Below are 22,766 nucleotides of genomic sequence, written 5' to 3'. Positions count from 1 at the left end.
GGGTACTTTGATCTTCAGTAATAATTTATAAGAATTTGATTAAAAAAAAAAAAAAAAAAATCAACTTCAAACTCGATTTACTCGATAACGAAAGCTCAAATAAAAAAAAATATACTACAAAATCGACTCCAAATGTGATGTAGATTCACCAGTTTCCCGCTTGTACTACGAGTTTCCGGACACCCTGTATATATGTAATTCGGAAATAAAAAATATCAACATATATTACAATATTAAAAATAACTTTGCTGAAATAATAAACTCCCACCAAAAGATTGTCAAAGTAAATACTTTTTTTTTTAAATATATTAAGGATTATTTTATTGGGATAATTCCTAAAAATCTACACATTTGGATGAAATAGTATTACGCTCTTACCAAAAGATTTTCAAAGTAAATACTCATACAACAAAAAATCTCTTAAAAATTTTTCAAACAAAAAATTCTTAGGCGGAAAAACCTTACATGTGGGATAAATTGACCTGAAAAACCAAACTTTTGTAAGCAAGTACCTACCTACAATTTATTATACTTTTATTTTTTACAATTTACAACATAATATTATATACTTTCATTAGGAAAAAATCTCTTTATAAACAATACTGTCCGTATACCAATCAGTCAGAATTTGCCCTTGTCTGGAACCGTCAATAATCTGTATAAATAACGATGACTGCGTTCGTACTCTGAAACAGGCAACGTACAACTGTCCATGAGAAAATACTGGTTCAGGAAGTAACAGTCTAACCCGTTCAAAAGTTTGTCCTTGAGATTTATTGATGGTCATTGCATAAGCTGATTTGACTGGAAACTGTTTCCTGCACATTTTGAATTGTATTGTAACATCTGACAAAGTGTTTAAGTAAATTCTAGGAATGAAATTTACTGTACCTTTTCTGTTCCCTGTAATGATTTCGGCTTGAATTAAGTTACAGCTGACATTTTTAACAACCATTCTTGTTCCATTGCAAAGGCCATCACCAACAGATAAATTTCTAAGTAACATAATGATGGCACCAATTTTAAGATTTAATATGTGTGGTGGAAAGCCATTTGGGTTTATAGAATTTAAATATTCAACAGGAAAGTTAGCCTGCTCATTATAATCTAAATTTCCTTCTTCAATAATGATGGTATCAACAGAATGAAAAGTCTTCATTTGTCCTTCTAATCGTTGAAGTACATCCTCATTGATTGCACAAACATGACTATTTTTGGGGCACAAAATGGTACGTTGACTCATCACTAAGGCATCAGCAGTTGTATGTGTCTCACCATATATACATTGAATAATATCTTGGCAAATATTTACATTGGGAATAAGCACAGATGACTCTAATGTTCCTTCTACGGGAGGAAGTTTTCCATCTCCCAAGTCCAAAAGCCATTTAGAAAATATGTTTTCACTTTATAAAGCTCTGAAATTTGTTTTTAATTGAAAAGTTTTAAAATGGTACCAAAGTATGCTGCTTTTTATGCAAACGGCAATTAATTGTCCTCGTGAAGCACGTCGATACACTGGAAGGATCTGACGAAAGTCTCCGCCCAAAACAATAACTTTGTTACCAAAGACAGAATCACTTCCCATGATATCACGTATAGTACGCTCAATTACTTCTAAAGCTACACCTGGGGCCATCGGTGCTTCATCCCATATTATAATATCTGTTTCTGTTATAATTTTCCGGTTCTTTGATGTGACCTTACATGTTGTATTGTCCTGTAAGCTGAGGGGTAAATTAAAATCAGTATGACACGTTACCCCACCTGGAAGCAAGATAGCTGCAATGCCTGTCCAAGCGACTGATAAAACTTTTTTACCTTTTCCTCTTAGAGTGTGAATTAAAGTTTCGTAAAGGTATGTTTTCCCTTTTCCTCCTGGGCCATCAATGAAGAAACATTTATTGTCATCATTTTCATCTGAAAAAAACTTATTCAAAATAGAATTATATGCTTGAAGTTGTTCGTCATTGAGTTTGGCAACCATCAATTCATCTAAAGTGTTTTCAAAAATTACATTAAAATCAGTCACTTGTCCGAAACTGCAACTTTCATCAGGTTCAGGTAAGCCCTGCATTCTGCAAGATAAATTCTCCTTCATAAGCATATCCTGTATGTTTAAAAGACAAAGATTAATAGCTGTTTCTACAGCAACACCATGATGAAAAAAAATTTCAGACATACATTTGTTGAAATCATTCCACAGCTGCAACGGGTCCGAAGGGATACATTGTATTAAAATTAAAACAAATAGATGTCGAAGAGTTTTAGGCATCAAATACAATGAAGCCTCCGTCATGCACTGCGTCCATTCTCCTATGTCATCAATGAGCTTCAGTTCACGCGCCGCATCACAAAAAGTAGCTAGTAAATTACCATCAACAGTTCGCAAAGATTCAAAGGATCTAGCTCCAGCCACCTTTATAAGAATCAGCCGTAAATGATACAGTTCTATATTTCTAGGAGAAATTAAAGGTATTCGTCCAATGATGTTGCCACCTCCCCGCTCTCGCCTCGTCCACTTTTTACCAGCTGAAAAGACATCATTATTTGGTACATCTTGATACAGAATAGAGCGTCCCTCAATATCTTGAAGATTCAATTGGAACCACGCTGTTAAACATGTGTTCCTTGTAGATGCTTCCCTGAGAGCCTGTTCCTCCCGCCCCTCTACAAAATAAACAGATTGGCTGTCGGGTAAATGTAAAGCCAGAAGTAAAATTGAGTGAGATTGATCATGTATAGGATTTTCCATAATTTTCCAGACAGCTTCAGGGGCACTTACATATCGACAATTGATATATTGCTTAATTTCATCATATTGAATAACCGCACTCTCCAAATTTCCGGCTTCTTGTCTTATTTCGATTCTAGCACAATCAAAACCTTTAGATATATATTTATGAATATATTTAATACTGGCCACAGAGGAATAAATTTCAACATTAATATGATCATCATATTTTTTGCTAAGGAATGCATTTTATGGAACAACAAATCGATTGTCGATAAGTATATACCGAACAACATGATTTTCAGGAAAATTATCACGTCTCCTGTACTCTGGGTAGCCTGCGGAATTATTATCAGTAGAATCTTTAAATGATTTGGGGATTTTTTTAGAGCACTTACCGTCTACCATGCAGACCGACCTTGGATTAAGTACGCCACATGGTCCATGAATGTTATTTTTTTAAATAATACGGTACAAAGCCGAATTCTTCGGATGGAGTAGTTCTTCAGATACGGCATTATCAATATCAGAAGCTGTATACAACTTATCTTGACTGCAAAGTGTAAACACACCATGTAGATGAGGGAGTCCTCTTTTTTGCTGTTTAATTGTATAAACCCAACAAATTACCTTTCCAAAAACATGTTTCTCAGTCATATCATGAATAAATTCCTTGACTTTTAGATGGAAAACCTTAGCTACTATATCAAGCCTGTCCGCGGCCGATTGATAATGTTCCAATTCGGTTTGTATTTCTGGCCATTTGGGATTGCATGTAAAAGTTATGAATTGATCAGGACGACCAAATTTACGTACCATTGCCATTGAATCTTGATAAAGTTTATTCATATGGCGTGGTCCACCAGTAAATGAAGATGGAAGAATGACTATATTACCTGCACGTACTCCTCTATCAGTGGCTAAATTTCTTACATGGTCTTGCAAACCTTGGTAGCATTCCATTCTGAGTTGTCGTTGGTTTTTCCTAATGTAATCTAGGCGACCAGATTCATAAATAATGTAAGCATGAATTAAATACTGTTGAAAAAATTTACCCGCATAATGGATTGGATTAAATATGTTTCTTCGCACTGCTAATTTACTTGCATAAAACTGCATAGCAGTTACAGTATGACGTTGAGCAGTACAGAAATCAGCATAATGCTGAAAGCCTGGGGTCCAACCACATTCACCTGATGGAAACAGTAGTGGGAAAACCATATGATCTAAATGCTTTGATAAAGTTGCCGCCCTTTGAAGTCCTTCAACATTTTTAGGATAAACAGCGATATCTATACCCGATGGTAAATTACCGTCTCTGTCTGCTACGTATACCATGGCGATATCGTTAGAACTGGTTGAAGCATTGTACCTCCGTTGGTCATCAGCTGATGAACGTGTAAATAATAGATGTATATCTCTCACCTGCCCACCGTCAGCCGCAATTCGTAATTCTTCTTCCTCGACAGCTTCTTTTAGTTTCTTATACTGATGAGCATAAGAGCTTATTTGGCGTATTTCGCTATCAATTATTTGTTTTATATTTTGATAGCAATCGGCATTAGATGTATGACTCATTCGCACTCTAACAGCCTCATCAGGATCATATATACATAAAGCTGAGCATAGGAAGGTATTTCACCTTCAACATGTATACTTCTGGAAATCATATGATAAACCTCACCAGAAATTTTTAAACAATATGGACCATTACCTGGGATATTAGCTGGGATATTTGACGGCCGGCATAGTCCAGTGGTAACGCATTGGACTGCTATTCCGAAGGTCGCGGGTTCGAACCCGGCGTGCGCAAATAAATTTTATTTGATTAATTTGTGTTATTTCACAATTAATTAATTAAAATAATATATAGTATATTTGCGGCACGTTCCAGAGTGGAAGATACTACCAGTATCGCCCTGGTGTAAGACCACCATTCAGAATTGAAACGTTGCTCAAAATTGAATAGCCAGGTACTTCCCCACCTTCCTCTTTCCCTTCCCCACTTACCTTCAGCCTCACAACATCCCCCAATTGGGGATGCCATAGTCTCACTGGCTCCAGACGGGAGCAGTTGGGACTCTTGTGAGGTTTTCACTAAAAAAAAAAAAAAATCTGCGCTCCAAATGAGGCAAATCCATTAGCACTGTTATATTGACGAATAAAATTCCTAAAGTTTTTTATGTTGACTGCAATCTCCTGTCAATAATGCGTTGAGTACTGGAGGATAAGCTAAAATTTGTGGTATTATTTTTCCATTATGACAGCAAGAATGTAACAGTTTACCTTTTTCAACTTCAAAATGAAGCGCCTTGCAATGCTCGATTGTACATTCTTTTGACATGACGCCGAAATAATTCTGTTCTGGAAACACATAATTAGGATTATTGATAGCACATTGATCCTTGGTAAACTTCCCTCTCTCATTCGAACATTCCGAAATTCGTCCAATAAGGAAGTTGAGTGAAAAATATTTTGTCTAATAAAAAATATGTTCATGTAGATCAAAAAATATCGATTCTAAATATATAAATATATTTCTATATTATTATTCTTAGAATTAGTTAAACGTTTTTGAAAAAGCATTAAATAGCAATAAACTGAATACGCTCCACGATTGGTCGAAATAATTCTGACGTCACATGTGTCGTGGCTTGTATATCACCGCAATGTCTATGGTGCATCTCTTTCTATTACATGAGAGATCGGTTTAGATGTGAGAGGTGTATGGGCCAAACGTTTATTTGGACCAAATCGCAGCCGGTCGTAGAGTTAAAGCTTCCAAGTAAGTATATCAAATTATTAATTATGTTCATTTATACGTTACGATAAATATAATACATTTTTACAGTATAATAATCATTGCGTATCTACCCATCTGACATTTCGCCATAACCACTAGTTTTGTGCAGGTATATTTATTGTTTTCGCATGACATGATAAATATTCTCTACTCATTATAATATATATTATAATGTGGTGATGGCTTTTAAATATTTCATCTTTTGTTTACCATATAATAAGGCACTGCTGAAAACCAGCTGCATTTCCGGAGAAACCGCTTTATCAATAGGATCTATGTGAAAAAAATAGTTCCCATCTATTGTCAAATATATGTAGGTATTTGTTGTTATTATTATATGAAATGGATTTCTAAAGATACATATTCGTATAGTGCTTTATAATAATATGTTGTTTACTGCATCGCTTAGAAGTTTTTATTATTATACATGTCACATTACATGTGATTACACTTCAGGCCGCCGCGCAGATAAGTCTCACAGTAAACTGGGCTGTAAACCGTTATTTTTCTGCGCGGCGGTCAACAAATAGCGTCTTCAATACCGTGCTGGGCGGGAAAAGCAAATATTCTAACTTAAAATATTAATTTAACTATGAAATCTTAATCATTTTTTTTAATAACATCAATTCTAATAGACGGTTAACATTGGTAAAAAAATTACTGGAATTCCTTATTGAAGAATTAAATTTTTTTCCATACAAAATGTTTAAGCGACGTGGTTCTCACAGTTTGAATGACGTCACACCCACACCCCGCCTCTTACCGCTCGGATTCCACTCGTTTTGGCGGGCTTAGTGAAATTTAAACTTTGAGAATTAATTTAATTATGAAAAGAGACTTTAAAAAAAAATACTCGTATTTAAGTTTGAATGCGAACATTGATAAAAAAATAAATAAAAAAATGGACTCAACTTCCTTATTCTGATAAAATATTGTCCACATTCCTTTTAGCCATAGTTATTAAATTGAAATAATAATCTGAAAACAAAATATTTCTTTTTAGCAATTCACAGGTAGTTTTTAAAACAAATATCTAGGTTATCAACGTCAATAATTCCGCAATAATCACATATTAAACATGGCAGCGCATGGGGTCGGTGTTGTAATATCATAAAATAATTAATTACGTATTTAAGTATCGAGTGGAACTGGCTATTTTTGCAGGCGGCTTTATAATGGTGGATTTATAATTTTATATTATATTTATTATTTAAAATTATAATATATCTCACATTAAATAATCACACTGACATTGTACATTGCTTGACACTAACTGGCTATAAAAGTTTTTTACATTGATTGGAAATCCATATACGCTGGCAACACCGAACAATCTGTCTTTCGCTTGAATAATGATAAACGTCAAATTTTAATACGTAATTGTGGATAATTTTTACCGTAATGTAATGAATCCAATGGATTGTTATTTCTTCGATATTATCCAAAAATTATATGAGCAGAAACGATGCTTTTGAAGAAATCTGGTGATCCCATTTTATTATGAAATTGTGTCTTAATTTTCAAGTTAGCGGAATTTAACCGAAACAGACAATTTAAATTTGACCAATCAGAGGGCCTACGTCGTCCAGACACAAGGGTATTAATACTATCAGATACATTTTTTGAAAATCAGTTCATTGAAGCTAAGTAACGAGTCAAACGTCACGTCCAAGTATTTAATTGAAGTTGTGAATTCAATAAAGTAACATTGTTAATGTGATATGTGTTTTAAAATTTACTAATGATCTTTGTGAAGGAAATGATGGCACATTTGTTTTCATTGAAATATAAATCTTTTGGTTTGCACCATTCATGAAGTGATTATAAATCTTCTTGCAAATCGATGCAATCTTCTAAAGATGTATTTTTTTGTACAACTTAAGGTCATCAGCAAACAGAAAATATTTTGAGGTTTTAATTCTTAATACCATATCGTTGATATAGATTAAAAACAGAAAGGGTCCAAGATGCGAGCTCTGCGGAATTACCGACGCGACGTTAGAGTAAAAAATTCGGCGGAGTATCCTTTTTTTTTCAGTAATATAACTCTTGAACCATGTCAGAGTATTTCCATTTATGCCAATCTTTTCCAGCTTCTTGATGAGTACTGATTTAACTGGTGTAAATACATTGCAAAAATCCGTGTTCCACTTCCACTTGTAAACGCTTTTCAATTGTATTGCGGAAGAATTGGGGGCATTCAAAAAAATGTGCTGTTGTGGAACGCCAAGGGAAAAATCCGTGTTGCTCAATGATAATGATATTTACGTGAGTCATATATTACTGACTAAAATAACTTTCCTATGCAGTGAAATTTAGAGATGGTTCGATATTTGTTTATATTGCTTTAGCAACCTTTATTAAAGGTGGGAGTTAAAAAAATCAGTTTTCCATTTGACTGGAAAAACACCATCTTGTGGTGATGTGTTAAAAAGTAGGCTAAGTGGTCTAGCCAGGACATCTCTGCACGCTTTTAAAAAATAGGTAGAATTGTTGGTTCTCAAATTCTTACATTTACTTAATATCGTTGAAGGCGATACATTGATTGTATCGAAGCTTTCATTAAAGAAATCTTCGGATATTTGTGGTAAATAGTTTGTTGTGTATAGTTTGTAAACAGATTAAAAGTGCTTCAAAAAGCCGGCAAATAACTTGACCTTGGGTAGTCTTTATATCATTTAGTTGCATCTCATTTGATATATTGGTGCCAGAAATCTTTCGGGTTAGCTTGATGAGTCTCTGTAAAACCGATGAATTCAAACTGATTAACGGATTGATATGTATTACCCTGATAAATGAATTCCCAATCGATCTTATGAAGCAAGGTAATAATTGAGTCATAGTCGGCTTTTTAAAAGTTTGGTCTTGATTTGATAAAGGATTTTAAAGAAAAAAATATTTCTAGAGCAGGTTAATCCAGCGTCCCCTAAATTACCAGTTGGATTTTGTTTTTGTGAAAAATCTTTTAGGGTTTTTTTTAATATTTCTGAAGGTTGATGCTAAATCTACCTATGTGAGTTTTTGGTAATATGATTAAGATGCCGGAGAGTACTCAAAAACATCCCTTATTTTAATGAATCGACTAAATATGTCTAGGGCTCTAGATTAATGAAATTGTGACCTATCTTTTTTTTTTTTTATAGTGAATACCTCACAAGAGTCCCAACTGCTCCCGTCTGGAGCCAGTGAGACTATGGCATCCCCAATTGGGGGATGTTGTGAGGCTGAAGGTAAGTGGGGAAGGGAAAGAGGAAGGTGGGGAAGTATCTAATGTAGAATTCAAAATATTTTTTCAGATTTTTCGGGTCAAGAAATCGATAAACTACTTCATTCCTAAATAGTTAACAAATTTGACGTAGGCACTTTTAAGGATGCTAGAAGTAAAAGTTAATGCATTAAGCCCCGGATTTATAATTATTTATTTATAAACTACAATTCCGTAATATTATGGCCATTGATAAAAGTGAAAAAATATGAGTAAAATTGTATATCTCGTAAATTACCTCTCTAATTATAAATTACTTTGCAAAACTTTAATTGATTTTAAGTCCTTAGATTTTACAAGAACGCTCTATATTTCATTGGTTAGAAGTCAAATGGAATATAATTCAACTATTTGGCCCCCTTTGTATAAAGTTCACTCTAACAATACAGAACAAGTTCACCACAACTTTCTTAGATATATAAATTTTAAGCTTGAAATTCCGATTCCATATATTAATTATCTCAGTTTGATTAATCAATTGCATCTCATTAATCAATTGCATGTCTGACAGGATAATTATGTCAGAAATTGTTGAATTACACAAAGTCACTGACAACTTATTGACAACCCTGCCATCGTCGCCACTATTAAATTCCACGTACCGACTAGGAATACAGGACACAACCAACTATCAGACATATTAACTAACCAATAGGATGCATGACTGGGCAACTAGTATAGGCGGTACTATTGATATATTTACTGACATTTATCGCAAATCATAATCTATTCATACAAATTATAGTAACGTTGTTAATGTGGTTATAGTGATTTATCTTGTATGATGTATTGTTTTGGTTTATATTTTATTTTATGTTACTGTTACATACTTTAATAATATTGTTACATATTTAGTTTATCAGTTTAACTTTATTTCAGTCTTTAAAAACTTTATGTTTAATTTCCGATAGCTCACTAGCTATATTCTGTTTTGATCTATGTAAAAGCCCAGCTGGGCGTAAAACAAAGTAAACTAAGTGATTTTTTCTTCAATGGTACCACAATTGATAACATAAACGAACAAATAAAATGATCATTTTACAATATGAAAAAGAAAAGGTTTTGAGAATAAAGTTAAAGAAATTCAATAGTATTCTCTTGAATTATTTACTGCGCACCGTTTGGCACGATTTCACGCTAGACGGTCTATTGGTTTCCTACTTACAATCATTTATTACAGATCTGTATCAAGGGTAAGCTCCCTGTAAGGTAGACTCTTTAAGGCATCTGATGGAGATTATTCAAAACAATAATGGCTTTGGGCTATCTGGGAAACATTAAATGGAGGTAGTTTGAGGGTACTGAGCTAAATGGTGCCTGGGGCAGTTAAATTAGGCCCCTTTTGTTCTACTTTTTCGGTTTAAAAAGTTCTGCTTTTAACAATGGTAACATTTTTTAAACGGTGTAAAATTCTACTTTCATCATTTACGTTTATCTGTATTTTTTTATTTTAGTTTATTGGGGAGACAAATAATTACATAAACATGTATTAATTGTAAAAATTACATGTTATATGGTTGCACAAACAATTGAATAATATTAATATTATACACAAAAAACATAAATAATTAAAGAAAACATAAAATGAAATTAATTGAAAAGAAAATCAAAAAGAAACATAAATTAATAGTATGTAGGTATATAATGTAAAATTGAAAAATAATACGTACATTATAAAATGATCAAAGATAAACTAAATAAAGAAAGAAAGCAGACTTCTCAGCAATCGCCTTATAGCGTAGAGGTCTATCAAAAAACTGTTTATTTTTTGGTGAATATGTATTCTGGCTTTTGGTTGGGAGCTTAATAATAATAATAATAATCATAATAATAATTGTATGACTTGTATAGTACCGTTTTTGTGCAAAATCACCTTAAGGGCGCTGTACAAACTTATAATAGATTTCTACAGTGATCTATGTTATTACTTAACTATTTATGGAGATAATATACAGTACAATACTTACCCGGTAGGTCACTTTATTACGATTAACACTTAATTAAAATTATCTAATTGTTTATTGGCGAAATGTAGATACAAGATTTAGGACTTAATTGGAAAATTGAATATAATTGGGCTTTTTCTTAGGAATGGTATATTTAATTTAAGGGTACGACAGCTTAAAAAGGTAAGTTTTTAGTTTAGACCTAAATTCTGTTAGACTTGTTATGCTTATACTCCGAAAGCGCGATCACCAAACTTAGTATTTGGCTTGCGCTTAGGTTCTATCAGTCTTCCTGCAGCTGATGATGTTGCTGATCTAAGAGTTGACTGCCCCAGACCGGGGTTTTCCGGGACGCATGGTTCAGAGATGTAGGGTGGGGCCATTTCATTGTTGGATTTAAACACCATCCAGCACAGTTTGTACTGGATTCTTTCAGGGCACTTGAGCCAGTGAAGGTTACGAAGGTGTTCTGAAATGTGCGAATATTTTGAAACCCCGGTTATCATCCGTGCTGCTGCATTAAACACTGATTGAATTTTGTCAATTTGATATTTTGGAAGGCTGGCATAAATGCCGCTTGCAGTAATTGAGACGTGAGACTACGTAAGAGTTGATAAGTAGTTTTGTTGTTTCTGTAGGAAGGTTTCTTCCGACAGACTGGAGTTGTCTTAGGTGAAAAAAAAACGGTGCTTACAGTCCTATTTATTTGACTTCTAAACGAAAAATCTGAATCTAAATTGACACCGAGAAGTTTGACTGTTGTTTTTGGAATGATATCACTGCCGAAAATAGTAATAGGTGAATCGTCTATGAAATGTTGACTTTTGTTTGTGGCTGCCCAGAGAAACTCAGTCTTAGATGGATTGAGCTTCAGCTTGTTTGAAGACATCCAACGAGTTATTGCTTCTAGACATTCAGTTATACGGATCTTGAGACTATTGATTTCATTTGGAGCGCAGTAAAAATAAACTTGCTGACCATCAGCGTAGCAGTGAGGCAAGAGATCAAATGACTCGATTATTTTGGCGACATCATTTGTAAAAAGGATGAAGAGAAGTGGACCCAAAACGGATTCCTGGGGTACCCCTGAAGAAAGTGTTGCGAAGTTGGACAATTTATTTCCAACCCTCACGGCTTGTAAGCAATTGGATAAATAGGATACCAGCCAATTTTTTATGTCGGAATTCAAACCAAATTTTTCCTCTTATCTCCTAATGAAGAATTCATGATCAATCGTGTCAAACGCTGCACTCATGTCGAGAAGTGAGATAAATGATAACTTACATGACTCTACTGCAAGAGTTATGTCTGATAGCATACGAAGTAGCCCGGTTTCAGTTGAGTGAAACTTTCTGTACGCAGATTGACGTTTTGCGAATAATTTATTTGAATTCAAGTGACTGGTTATTTGTGCGGCAGCAATTTTCTCCAGGATTTTTGAAATAAATGGTAAGTTTGAAACGGGTCGATAATTACCTAAGTTATCGGCGTCTAGTTGTAAATTTCACTGTAGTTATTTGATATGTAAAACATGTTAACATAATATGCCTCGGAAACGCGTAACTCGGAGCGACCTGTTCCAACATATGATTTTTAAATTTATTTATTCATAAGATTATAAATTAAATCGAAAAAACAGTATAACATAAAAAAAATTTGCATGAAATACAACATAATAAAGAACTTCAAGGGTTAAGAAAAATTGAAAAAAATTAAAAAAGATATTGCGAATACTTAAGCTTAACCTTAAGCATTAACCTTATATTTACAAAAAAGTGCTGAACTAATTTGGCTTAAAATGTGTCAAAATTTAAAACGAACATATCAGCGACATAATTAATTAATTGCTGTGTATTCTCTCCATGCAGAATTGAACACGGTGTTATTGTTGTGAAATAATAATATTCCATCTGGTATGACACCAGATGTATAGCGTCAGGCCAGTCAATTCTTGAATTAACAATTTTATGCAATAAAATTGATCTAATATTTTTCGCCTTTCAGATAATTTCGATAAATTTTCTAAGAATTTACTTCGTAAATTCATATGGTTTCATTTATGGGAATACCAATTTCGTAAATCAAATGCATGACTTATATTTTCCCTTCTTACCAGAGTTGTGTTTAAAAATTTTATGGTTTTTAAGATATTAAAGTCTTGTTTGTTAATTAATTTATTACATCCACCTCCTAAATAATATAAAATTACTTTATGAAGATTATTAAAACCTTTCTCTATTAAAAGTAGTGTTTCATTTTAGTACTAATTAAAAATGTTACATGAAATATGATCACAAAGGTCAAAAGAGGAAGTTTTCCCTAAATTTCGCGTTTAATAATCAGAAAATGTTATTATTAATAAATCAGATCTCCGTGTTTGAGAGTTAACGCTATTTTACAGAATAAGGACCATATAATTTCCGTTGTCTGAGAACTTGATTCGCGTTTACAATAAAAACCATAATACTAATGGACTGAGCGTAGGGAAATCTTATTTCAATTCGGCCTCTTTGCATTTCGTCTTCTGTAAATATGTTTGTGTGTTTCGGGTCTCGTCAACCTTGTAAAGATGGTAGCGGTGTTTGACAGTACCTTTTTATTCCGCCAGAGCGCGCTAATGCACTTTGGCGCACAAGCTTTCTAGTCGGAAAAATCAACATTACGCGAAGTCTACGGTTTTACAGAACTACTAGTAAAAATTACTCTAGTGCAATGTAATTTATTCACTCGCTAAACAAAAAATCCATAAAAGTACGATCTATTACTGACTTATAACTAAAATAAAACGGATGTCACAAATTTACATAATTGAATCTTAGACGGTATGTAGGCCAAAGATAGAACTTCGGTATTGGAAATAGTTAAATTATTTTATCCAAAGTAAGGGAAAATTTCCCTTGGTACGGATACGCCAGACATTCCTACAACATAGTTATCTCTGTTTACCTCGTGATTACATAAATGACAATAATCATCTTTGAAAAAAATCAATCAATCAACAATTAGCAACTGAACAACAGGCTGCAATGCTCCTATTTCTATGTTGTAATAATTATAAACCTACACATTTTCAAACTTGAGTAATGGAATTCTCATCTGCATTATTCAAAAAAATACGAAAATAATGTGTATATATTTTAATAATAGGTCGACGAATAAATTTTCTACATCGATTAATATGAATGTTTTTTGTTTGTCGCCAAAACAATTTGTTGGAAGGCGTCTGTGACGTCACCGGCCGGCATTTGCAGACAGTTCCGGGTGCCGAGGCCACTTGACTGTGTTAGCAACCAATAGCGGCGCCAACGTCATTGTCTTATTCGAACCGTTTTTAAATCGCGAAAGAACCTATTAGGAACAAGCGATGTTGGTCCATTTTTAAAATCCATTATTATTTACGAAAATTTTACATTTTAGTGGGGCGATCAGGACCATATAAGTTTTTAATGGTTTCACACGTTTTTAATTTGTGAAAATACTCACAAATGATGTTGGTAAACTCTTACGTTGTTTCACGACTCGACTATTACCAATGCCATATATGCAAGTCTCAGTAAAATATACACTGACATACTTCAGTCAGTTGTGAATGCTGCAGCAAGGCTGATAACCGGTGTTTCCAAATATTCTCACATCTCACAACATCTGGGGAACTTTCATTGGCTTAAATGACCTGAGAGAATCCAATTCCAACTCTGCTGGATAGTTTTCAAAGCAATATATTACATGACGCTATATTACACCCTACTTATCAGAACTCTGCATTCCATACGATGTTTATACTAGGCAAGCAACCCTTCGATCATCATCTTCAACAACCATGGGTAGATTCTCAGTACCTATGCGCAATCTCAATACCAATTTTGGAGACCGGGCTTTTGCAGTAGCAGGCCCAACAGCTTTGAACAAACTCCCTTCACATTTGTGAAAAATCGACAGCTCATCTGAGTTCAGCGCAAAACTAAAAACTGACTTTTTCAACTTGTATGACCGCATTTTTTCAGTAGTATTTCAATGCTCAGTCCAGGAGATTTACCTTCTTCCAAGACTACCCACTTTAATGTAATAACCATATATTACGCGTAAACTTTTTTTTATAATATTTTTTATATCTTTCCACAGAGAAATTATAACTCTAGTAAATCTCTAGTTTAACTCGTACTTGTAAGTCTGTTAGCAGTATTTTGTAAATACCTACTCGGTCATAAAAATATTTATAGTTTTAAGGCATTAATTAAAAGTATTAGTTGTAAATCACTAGACATCAATCGTAGTTATAAACTACTAGTTATAAGTCACTAGCTATCAAACTTATTTATAAGCAACTAGTAATAAGTTATGTATCGTGTTTGAGTTTAATTCGCAGAATTCCATTTTTTTTTTTTTTAATTTAATTAAATAAATAAATAGCTACCACGTCATTATTAAACAATTAAGATAACATTAATCTAGGGAAAACAGACTTCAAAATACCCCCACAGAATATGAAATCTATTGTCACAATTATTTTATTAGTAAATCAGTTTAACTGGTAATAAATTATTTTTAATTGGGAGGGGGTAAAATCGAATCATATAAATAAGTCGTCTAAACTTGGTTAGAACCACAGTTTGAAAATGGCATTGAAAACCGAAACAACTGAAACAATAACAAAAACCAAAAAATACTTGCAGAACTTAATAATTATATTATTAAATTTTATTTTAATTAAATTTAAAAAATAGTAATCCGTTATTAGTCTAAGTGATGGGAATAGATTAAATGCATAAATTAAGTTGTTAAGCGCCCTTGGGGTGATTTTCTCACGAAAACGGCGCTATACAAATAATCCAATCATTATTATTACTATTACTCCATTTTAACGTGACAGAACGTCACTTACGTATACCTACGATAAAAATAAATGATTTCTAAAATTAAATTGAGTTCGTTGCATAATGTTCACACGAATGAAATAATTTTGAAAGTAAAAGCCGTAACAAATTGCTTTTGTATTTGGAAGCTTTTAGGACGACATTTTAACGGGGAAATGGATAAAATTTTACGCTGTAATGGAAATTTGATGAGCTTTTCATGAAATGGTAGGTGCATTTTGACATTCACAACCCATTTTATACATGGCTTAAAATCAGAGTGTTTGGTGATAGGTATGCAAATTATCATTATTACAAAAGAGACGAAAGAAAATAGGTCACAGTGGCAGTTACCTTTTTATTTTCTACGTCTCATTCCGTTTCATGTTTTATTAGTATTATTTTCTTCCTCAATGACTAAGTATTATAAAGTCCCGCTAAGCCACCCAAACATACATATTTTTTGTAATGGCTAACATTTTTTAATTTTTTTTTTTACTGATTATTTTACTACCTTTTATTCTTTAACTACCTATTATTTCTTATATTCTTTTTTATGACTTTGAATGTTGTCATACGAATAATGAAGGAGGAGGAAGTGTGGCCATATATTTTCTGGATTCTATGAAGTGCTCTATCATTAAAAAATTTTCCAACGAAAATTCATTTTTAGGTATTAGTGTTTGCAGCAGTAATAGGAAACCAGTCAAAATTTATGCCATTTATCGAAAACCTAACCCAAACAACATGCACGATTTCCTAACACATTTTGAAAAAATACTGAACAAAAGCAGACAAGATACATTAATACTCGGAGATTTCAACATTGACACTTCCATAAACATACCTTCTTCTTGAAATTTTATCAACACCTTATTAAAATACAATTTCTCAATACAAAATAAATCATATCCCACGAGAGTCACTGATACAAGCAGCACTATTATAGATCACGTTATATCAAACAGACAAAACATTTTAACAACCATATCGAATATAGATGACCCGCTTAGTGACCATAATATACTAATTGTTGACTTTAAGAATAATTTGAAAAAATTGTTTAATAATAGAACTAAACCACACTTTACTAAACCTATCATCAACAGTATGGCGGGGAAATCTTATATTGCGACTAAAAAATTTGCAACCAAACCCGAAGACGGTTACAAATTTTTTAATAATTATGTCGAAAATGCATTAGACGCAGGTAAAACTACACCAAACGTAAAAACAGGAAAGCGGCAACATCTAAATACACCTTGGTTTGATTCTAAACTGAATTTTCTAATCAAGGAACGAAACCAGCTTCACAAGCAGTGGAAACAAGACCAAGGTAATATTACTCTTGCAATACGTAAAAATAAACTAAAAACATAATAACTTATTATAGGAGAAGTTTGAAAAACAAATATTACATCAATAGCATTCAACAAAGCCTAACTAACCCAAGAAAAACTTGGAAAACCATTAACTCAATTCTGTCTAACCGTGTACATAAACCAACCAACACAATTGAATCTCTCATCGTAAATAATTGTGAAATTAGGGAACACAGTGAAATAGCGTTGGCATTTAATGAGTTTCTCCTGTCAGTCGGAGAAAAATTGGCAGCTGCCATTCCATCATTCCCGGATGACTGTAATACAATATATGTAGAACCAAAGGCACGAAAATCCTTATATATGACTAGGACGATTAAGGATGAGGTAATAAAGGTCATCTCGAAGCTTAGGTCGAATGCAGCGGCAGGAATCGATAGAGTAACACCGTGCATTCTTAAAACCTGTAAAGAAGAACTAGCGGGGCACCTAACCCAACTTATCAACTTCTCCATAGGCTCGGAATATTTTCAAACCAGTTAAAGCTAGCAAAATTATACCAATTTGTAAAGAAGACTGCTAGAAGTGTTTTCTAACTATCGTCCAATATCGATTTTATCGGTATTTTCAAAGGTGTTCGAGTCAATTATCAAAGATAGACTGATAAAATACATCTCTAGCAACGATATCCTAACACCACAGCAATATGGCTTTTGAAAAAACTCCAATACCCAATGTGCCACCTTCGATTTCATTTCTAACATTCAGCAGTACATAGACCAGGGCGAATATGTGGCAGCTATATTTATAGATCTGAAAAAAGCCTTTGATACGGTAGATCATGAAATACTTCTACAGAAAATGGAACATTTGGGAATAGTCGGGAAATCTTTAAATTTGCTCCGAAGTTACCTAGCTGATAGGTTTTGCCTTGTCGATAACGGAGGGAACCTAAGCGGCTTTGGAAAAATCACATGTGAAGTGCCACAGGGCTCGATTCTCGGACCTCTACTTTTCTTACTATATACATCAATGATATAACTAAATGTGGCATCTCGGGAAAACTTCAACATTACGCTGATGATACTGTGATTTACTACCATTGTAAAAATCTGAAGGAACTTGAAGCTCTAATGAATAAAGATCTCGCGAATCTGGCTAAATAGCTTCGATGCAACAAATTAAGCCTCAATGTTAAAAAAACCCATTACCTTACTTTCGGAAAAAAAGATAAAATGGGTATGAATATCATTCTTGGAAATGAAAAGCTACAACATGTTCAAGTAACGAAATATTTGGGGTTACTCATAGACTCTAACCTTTCGTGGAACTCCCATGTTGAGAATATAAAATCCAAAATTTCCCCGATAACCGGTGTACTTTATCGACTCCAAGGTGTGCTCCCCACATCTTTACTGCGTGCAACATATTATGCTATGATCCACTCCCACCTGAGTTATCTAGTTAGTATCTGGGGCACCATTACCAAAAAAAAGTTCCGAAATACAAGTAATTCAAAATAGAGCTGTACGTAATATATATAATCTGCCATGGAATACACATGTCAAAGATATATACTCACAGACACAAATACTTCCTTTTACAGTCCTGCCAAAGTATAACATCACAACTGCCATTCTACAAATAATTCAACACTCCTCACACACCAACACTAAACCAGTCTTTAATTCTGATATACACCAGCACAAAACACGATCACAAAATCAAATACATTTATCGTCATCTACTTACATGACCAAATTTGGAATTAACTCCTTACAATACATTGCACATAAACAATATAACGCGTTACCTAGTAATTTAAAACTTCCGGCAACGAACAAAAAAACATTGGCAAAAGCTTTTAAAAGCTATTTCCTTAGCAGTTTCATTAATGACTAACACAATCTTTCTCTGGAACTCCATAATAACATCTACGTTTATTTATTTTAATGTATTTTATTTATTTGCCTTGTCCTTTCTAATGTTGTTTTTCCCGAAATGAGTTTTATAAACTCACTGGGAATAATACATTATTACTTGGTTATCATTTTGTAATGTATTATCATGTAATAAAAAAAAAATATATATGAGATTTTTGAAAAATTTATTTTAAAATAAAAAGGATTTTGTATTTGTATGGTATTATTCAGTGGCGGCGTTGATATTTGGATCATTGAACCATATTGCTGAAAACCCAAAAAAACATATTTTTTTGTTTTCAATTATTTTTTTTACTTGTGAATTACATAAATGGGCAGCAACTTCAAGGGCTATGCGAATAGAGGCCGGGCCGCTGACGAAAGGGACGTCTGGGGGCGCATTGTTGAATCAATGATGTCATGCTATTGTAGAACATATTCATTTGCTCAGGTTCACTTGTAAATAATTATTAAGTGTAAATATTAGACATTCACGCATTAGTCTACTTCATTATTCGGTTCCCTTGTACATATTAATTACTTATACTTGAAATCCACTCGCTTAGTGGATTGTGCCATGCTCTGTAAATAATTAGTTGTTGAGTTTCAAGCTCAGGAGCAGCGAATAGCGTATCGGGTGTCGGGTTTCAGCGGGGAGGCGGGTGCTATCGACCGGAGGAGGTTCACCGCCGTTCCTCGCGCAGCCTCCGCGGGGGAGATAGACACCATGGGGGATAAAAGCTGTACACACGGTGCGGTGGGGAGAGTGAGCGCGACCAGGAGTATGGTCTTGAGCGCGACGTGCGGTAGGCGCGCGGTGCCCCACATGGCGCCGAATTAGAGAGACACGGAGAGATAATCACATGTAGGGACACTCACAGGGAGGTAAACACAAATAGGCAGACTCACCAAGTGAGATACACGAGAGATAGAGATTTGGAGGCACTTACAGTAAAGTGAATGAGCGTGTTCAGGAGCACCACCCCGATCACGGGATGCAGTAGGTGTGCGGTTCCCCATATGCTATCGACACAAATAGAAACACTCACTAGGCGAGATGTAGGGAGAGACATTTTGACATGAGATATAGATGGAGACACTCGCCGAGAGAGATAGGCAAATTGGAGAGGCCCCACCACTTTATTAACGACGGTATAAGGAAACTGATTGTTTACCTCCTTCATCATACATGTTGAATAGAGATAGATATCTATTATTATGTTGTGAGGCTAAAGGTTGTGGGGAGGGGGAAGAGATGAGAAGAGGAATGTGGGGAGTACCTGGCTAATCAGTATCTGGTCACCAAACACAACTAAAGCCATTTCAAGCAACGTTTCAATTCTTAATGATGGCCTTACACCAGGGTGATATTGAGAGTATCTTCCACTTTGGAATGTGCCGCAAGTATACTATGTATTATATTACATAGTATACTATGTAAATGAATAAATTCTTAAATAACACAAATCAATCAAATAAAATTCACTTGCGCACGCCAGGATTTAAACCCGCGACCTTCGGCTTGCAAGTTGAGAGCGTTACCCCTCGACCACGAATACTGTCCATACAGACAAAAGAAGATACATACAGACGGAAAGTGGCCCGTGGGATTTGCACAGATAAAGACTCTCACCTAGTGATATAGACAAATAGAGACAGACTGAAAGTGGCAGCTGTGATAGACTCAGATAAAGACACTCCCTCAGTCATATAGACAAAAGAAGAAAGACACAAATTGAGAGTCCAATAGAGATAGATATATATAAAGACTGACGCAGTGATATAAACTAACGGAGATAGACATACATATATAGACGGACGGTGACTGGCGAGTGAGGTAGAGACAGATAAAGACGGTCACCTAGTGATATAGAAAAGGAGATAGACATAGCTAAATATGCTTACCTAGTGATATAGACAAAAGGAGACAGACAGATATTGATAGACAGATTGATACACAGATGTTGACTCACCGATCACAGTGGAGAGAATGAGCACGCCCAGGAGCACCGCCTTGAGCACGGCGTGCAGCAGACGCGCGGTGCCCTCATCCGACGGGCCCCCGGGCTCCGCCCCCTGCGAGGAGTTGGTGCCGTTGGGCTCCGGGAGCCCCCAGGGCTCGCAGCCGACCCACGAGCAGTTGGCCGCCCAGCCCCACTCCCCGCCATCCATCCCGCCGCTAGCCGCCGCTCATGGCCGCATACATCGCACACCCGTCTCACACCTTACACTAGCAGCACAAGCGTGTCTCTGCTCACATCACGCCTACCCTTGTTTTACTCGTATTCACTTCTCACGCACCCGCTGCTTTTCATCTGAAAAAAAAGATTGTTCAATATTATTGTAACAATTCTATATCAACGTCCCAATATCACACTCCTATGCGACGGATTCAACAGCTAGGAAACAAATACTCCGATGTTGTTGATATATTTAGTACATCAATTTCATTATATAAGCATACCTTATTCAAGTTTTTTGCATCAAGTAGGGGAATATTTTGATAAGGCTATTTAAATTGACAGTAGTACAGTATTTTGCACGTTAACAGTATTTTTTCGGCTGAAAGAAAAAAATTATATTGGATTTTTTTATATTTTTAATTTGTACCTACATACTGTGTGGATCAAATTCAATATTTGTTTTATATATGTGTTTTAAATAGTCATTTCCTGCACTATTTATAAGTATAATTTCTTAAATATTGTTATACATGTATGTAAAAGCCTTAATAGGCGTTAATAAATAAATAAATAATTATTATACCTTTACTAGAGAGAAAACCCATGTACAGGGTGTTAACGAATGAACTTGACTTACTTTAACCATGATTCCTTACATTATTTGAAGTAAAATATCAAACGAAATTTTGGTCTCCGGTGACTATTTTTTTTTTTTTTTTTTTCACAAAACTATTTTTTTATATTTATTCCGCATGTCGTCACTGATCACTCAAACAAGTAACCGCCAAACCCCTCAAATCTTTCCGTGCTATCGAATACCTACTGATTTTCTATGTTTTTTGTTTTAAAAAAAGTATGTCCCTTGACACTCTGTATAATAGAAACAAAGTAAGATGTGGTATGGAAGGGTGCCGACTTGTCGACAGTGATAGAGCTGCGATCAAACAGCATGGACTATCAAAAGTGGGCAGCCATTAATACATTTTTATGCGTTTGGAGTGGGTAGAAACAGTAGATAGATATTTATAGACCCATGCTACTACAATTCACAGATGCGTATATCAGATAAAGTTAGATTGTATTGTCTATGGTTTAACGATGTTGGTGGAACGCGTTGTGAGCGCGGTTTCACACTAATGATGGTTCATGGCCAATCTCCTCTGTTACTATTATTGATGACTCAAATGGGTCACACTTTAGGGTCTGTTTAGTGAAATTACATAGAGGTACATACATTTTCAATTTATTGGGTTAACTTATTGAAGCTTACAAACCTCATTTGAATTTTATCATCAGAATTCTAATTTGAACAAAACATGAAAAAACATGAAATAAAAAATAAAAAGATAACGGTCCCAACTTTTTTCTTACCGGGACAATTATTTTATTTATTTTAACTGCCGGCAACCCGGGCGTTTATTGCAATAACATAATCAAAATTACTAACACGAAAGTAACCCACCTCACTAGAAGATTTTTGTTCTGAGGCGGCTACAATGGCCGCACAGTTGAGTATTTTACCCCGAAAGTTGGCCAAAACTACTGAATAAGTTTTTCGAGTTTAATCATCATTGTCAAACTATTTTAGATACATAAATCACACATAAAATTCAACAAATGCAACTTTTATATGAATTTTTGAAAAAACTGTTATTGCCCCAATATTTCAAAGACAATTTCAATGTTCATTTTTGGGTTCTGTGAAAGTCATATTCAAGTTCTGTTATTATATCGTCAT

General features: G+C 34.5%; 1 protein-coding gene across 1 annotated transcript in view; it reads right to left on the bottom strand.

Moving 5' to 3' along the window:
- LOC149421874 (5-hydroxytryptamine receptor-like) overlaps window positions 1-22,766 on the bottom strand; it is a 186,402-nt gene that overhangs the window by 141,448 nt on the left and 22,188 nt on the right. The window contains exon 2 of the mRNA XM_089634123.1: window positions 20,819-21,160. Coding sequence (XP_089490249.1) covers window positions 20,819-21,017 — 199 coding nt within the window. The 5' untranslated portion in view covers window positions 21,018-21,160. The remainder of the gene's footprint in view (window positions 1-20,818; window positions 21,161-22,766) is intronic.

The sequence above is a fragment of the Hesperophylax consimilis genome, chromosome 8, assembly GCF_061612785.1.
Source record: "Hesperophylax consimilis isolate HC1 chromosome 8, BYU_Hcon_1.0, whole genome shotgun sequence".
In the NCBI taxonomy this organism is placed as follows: Eukaryota; Metazoa; Arthropoda; class Insecta; order Trichoptera; family Limnephilidae; genus Hesperophylax; species Hesperophylax consimilis.
This window is presented reverse-complemented; position numbering and strand designations above follow the sequence as displayed.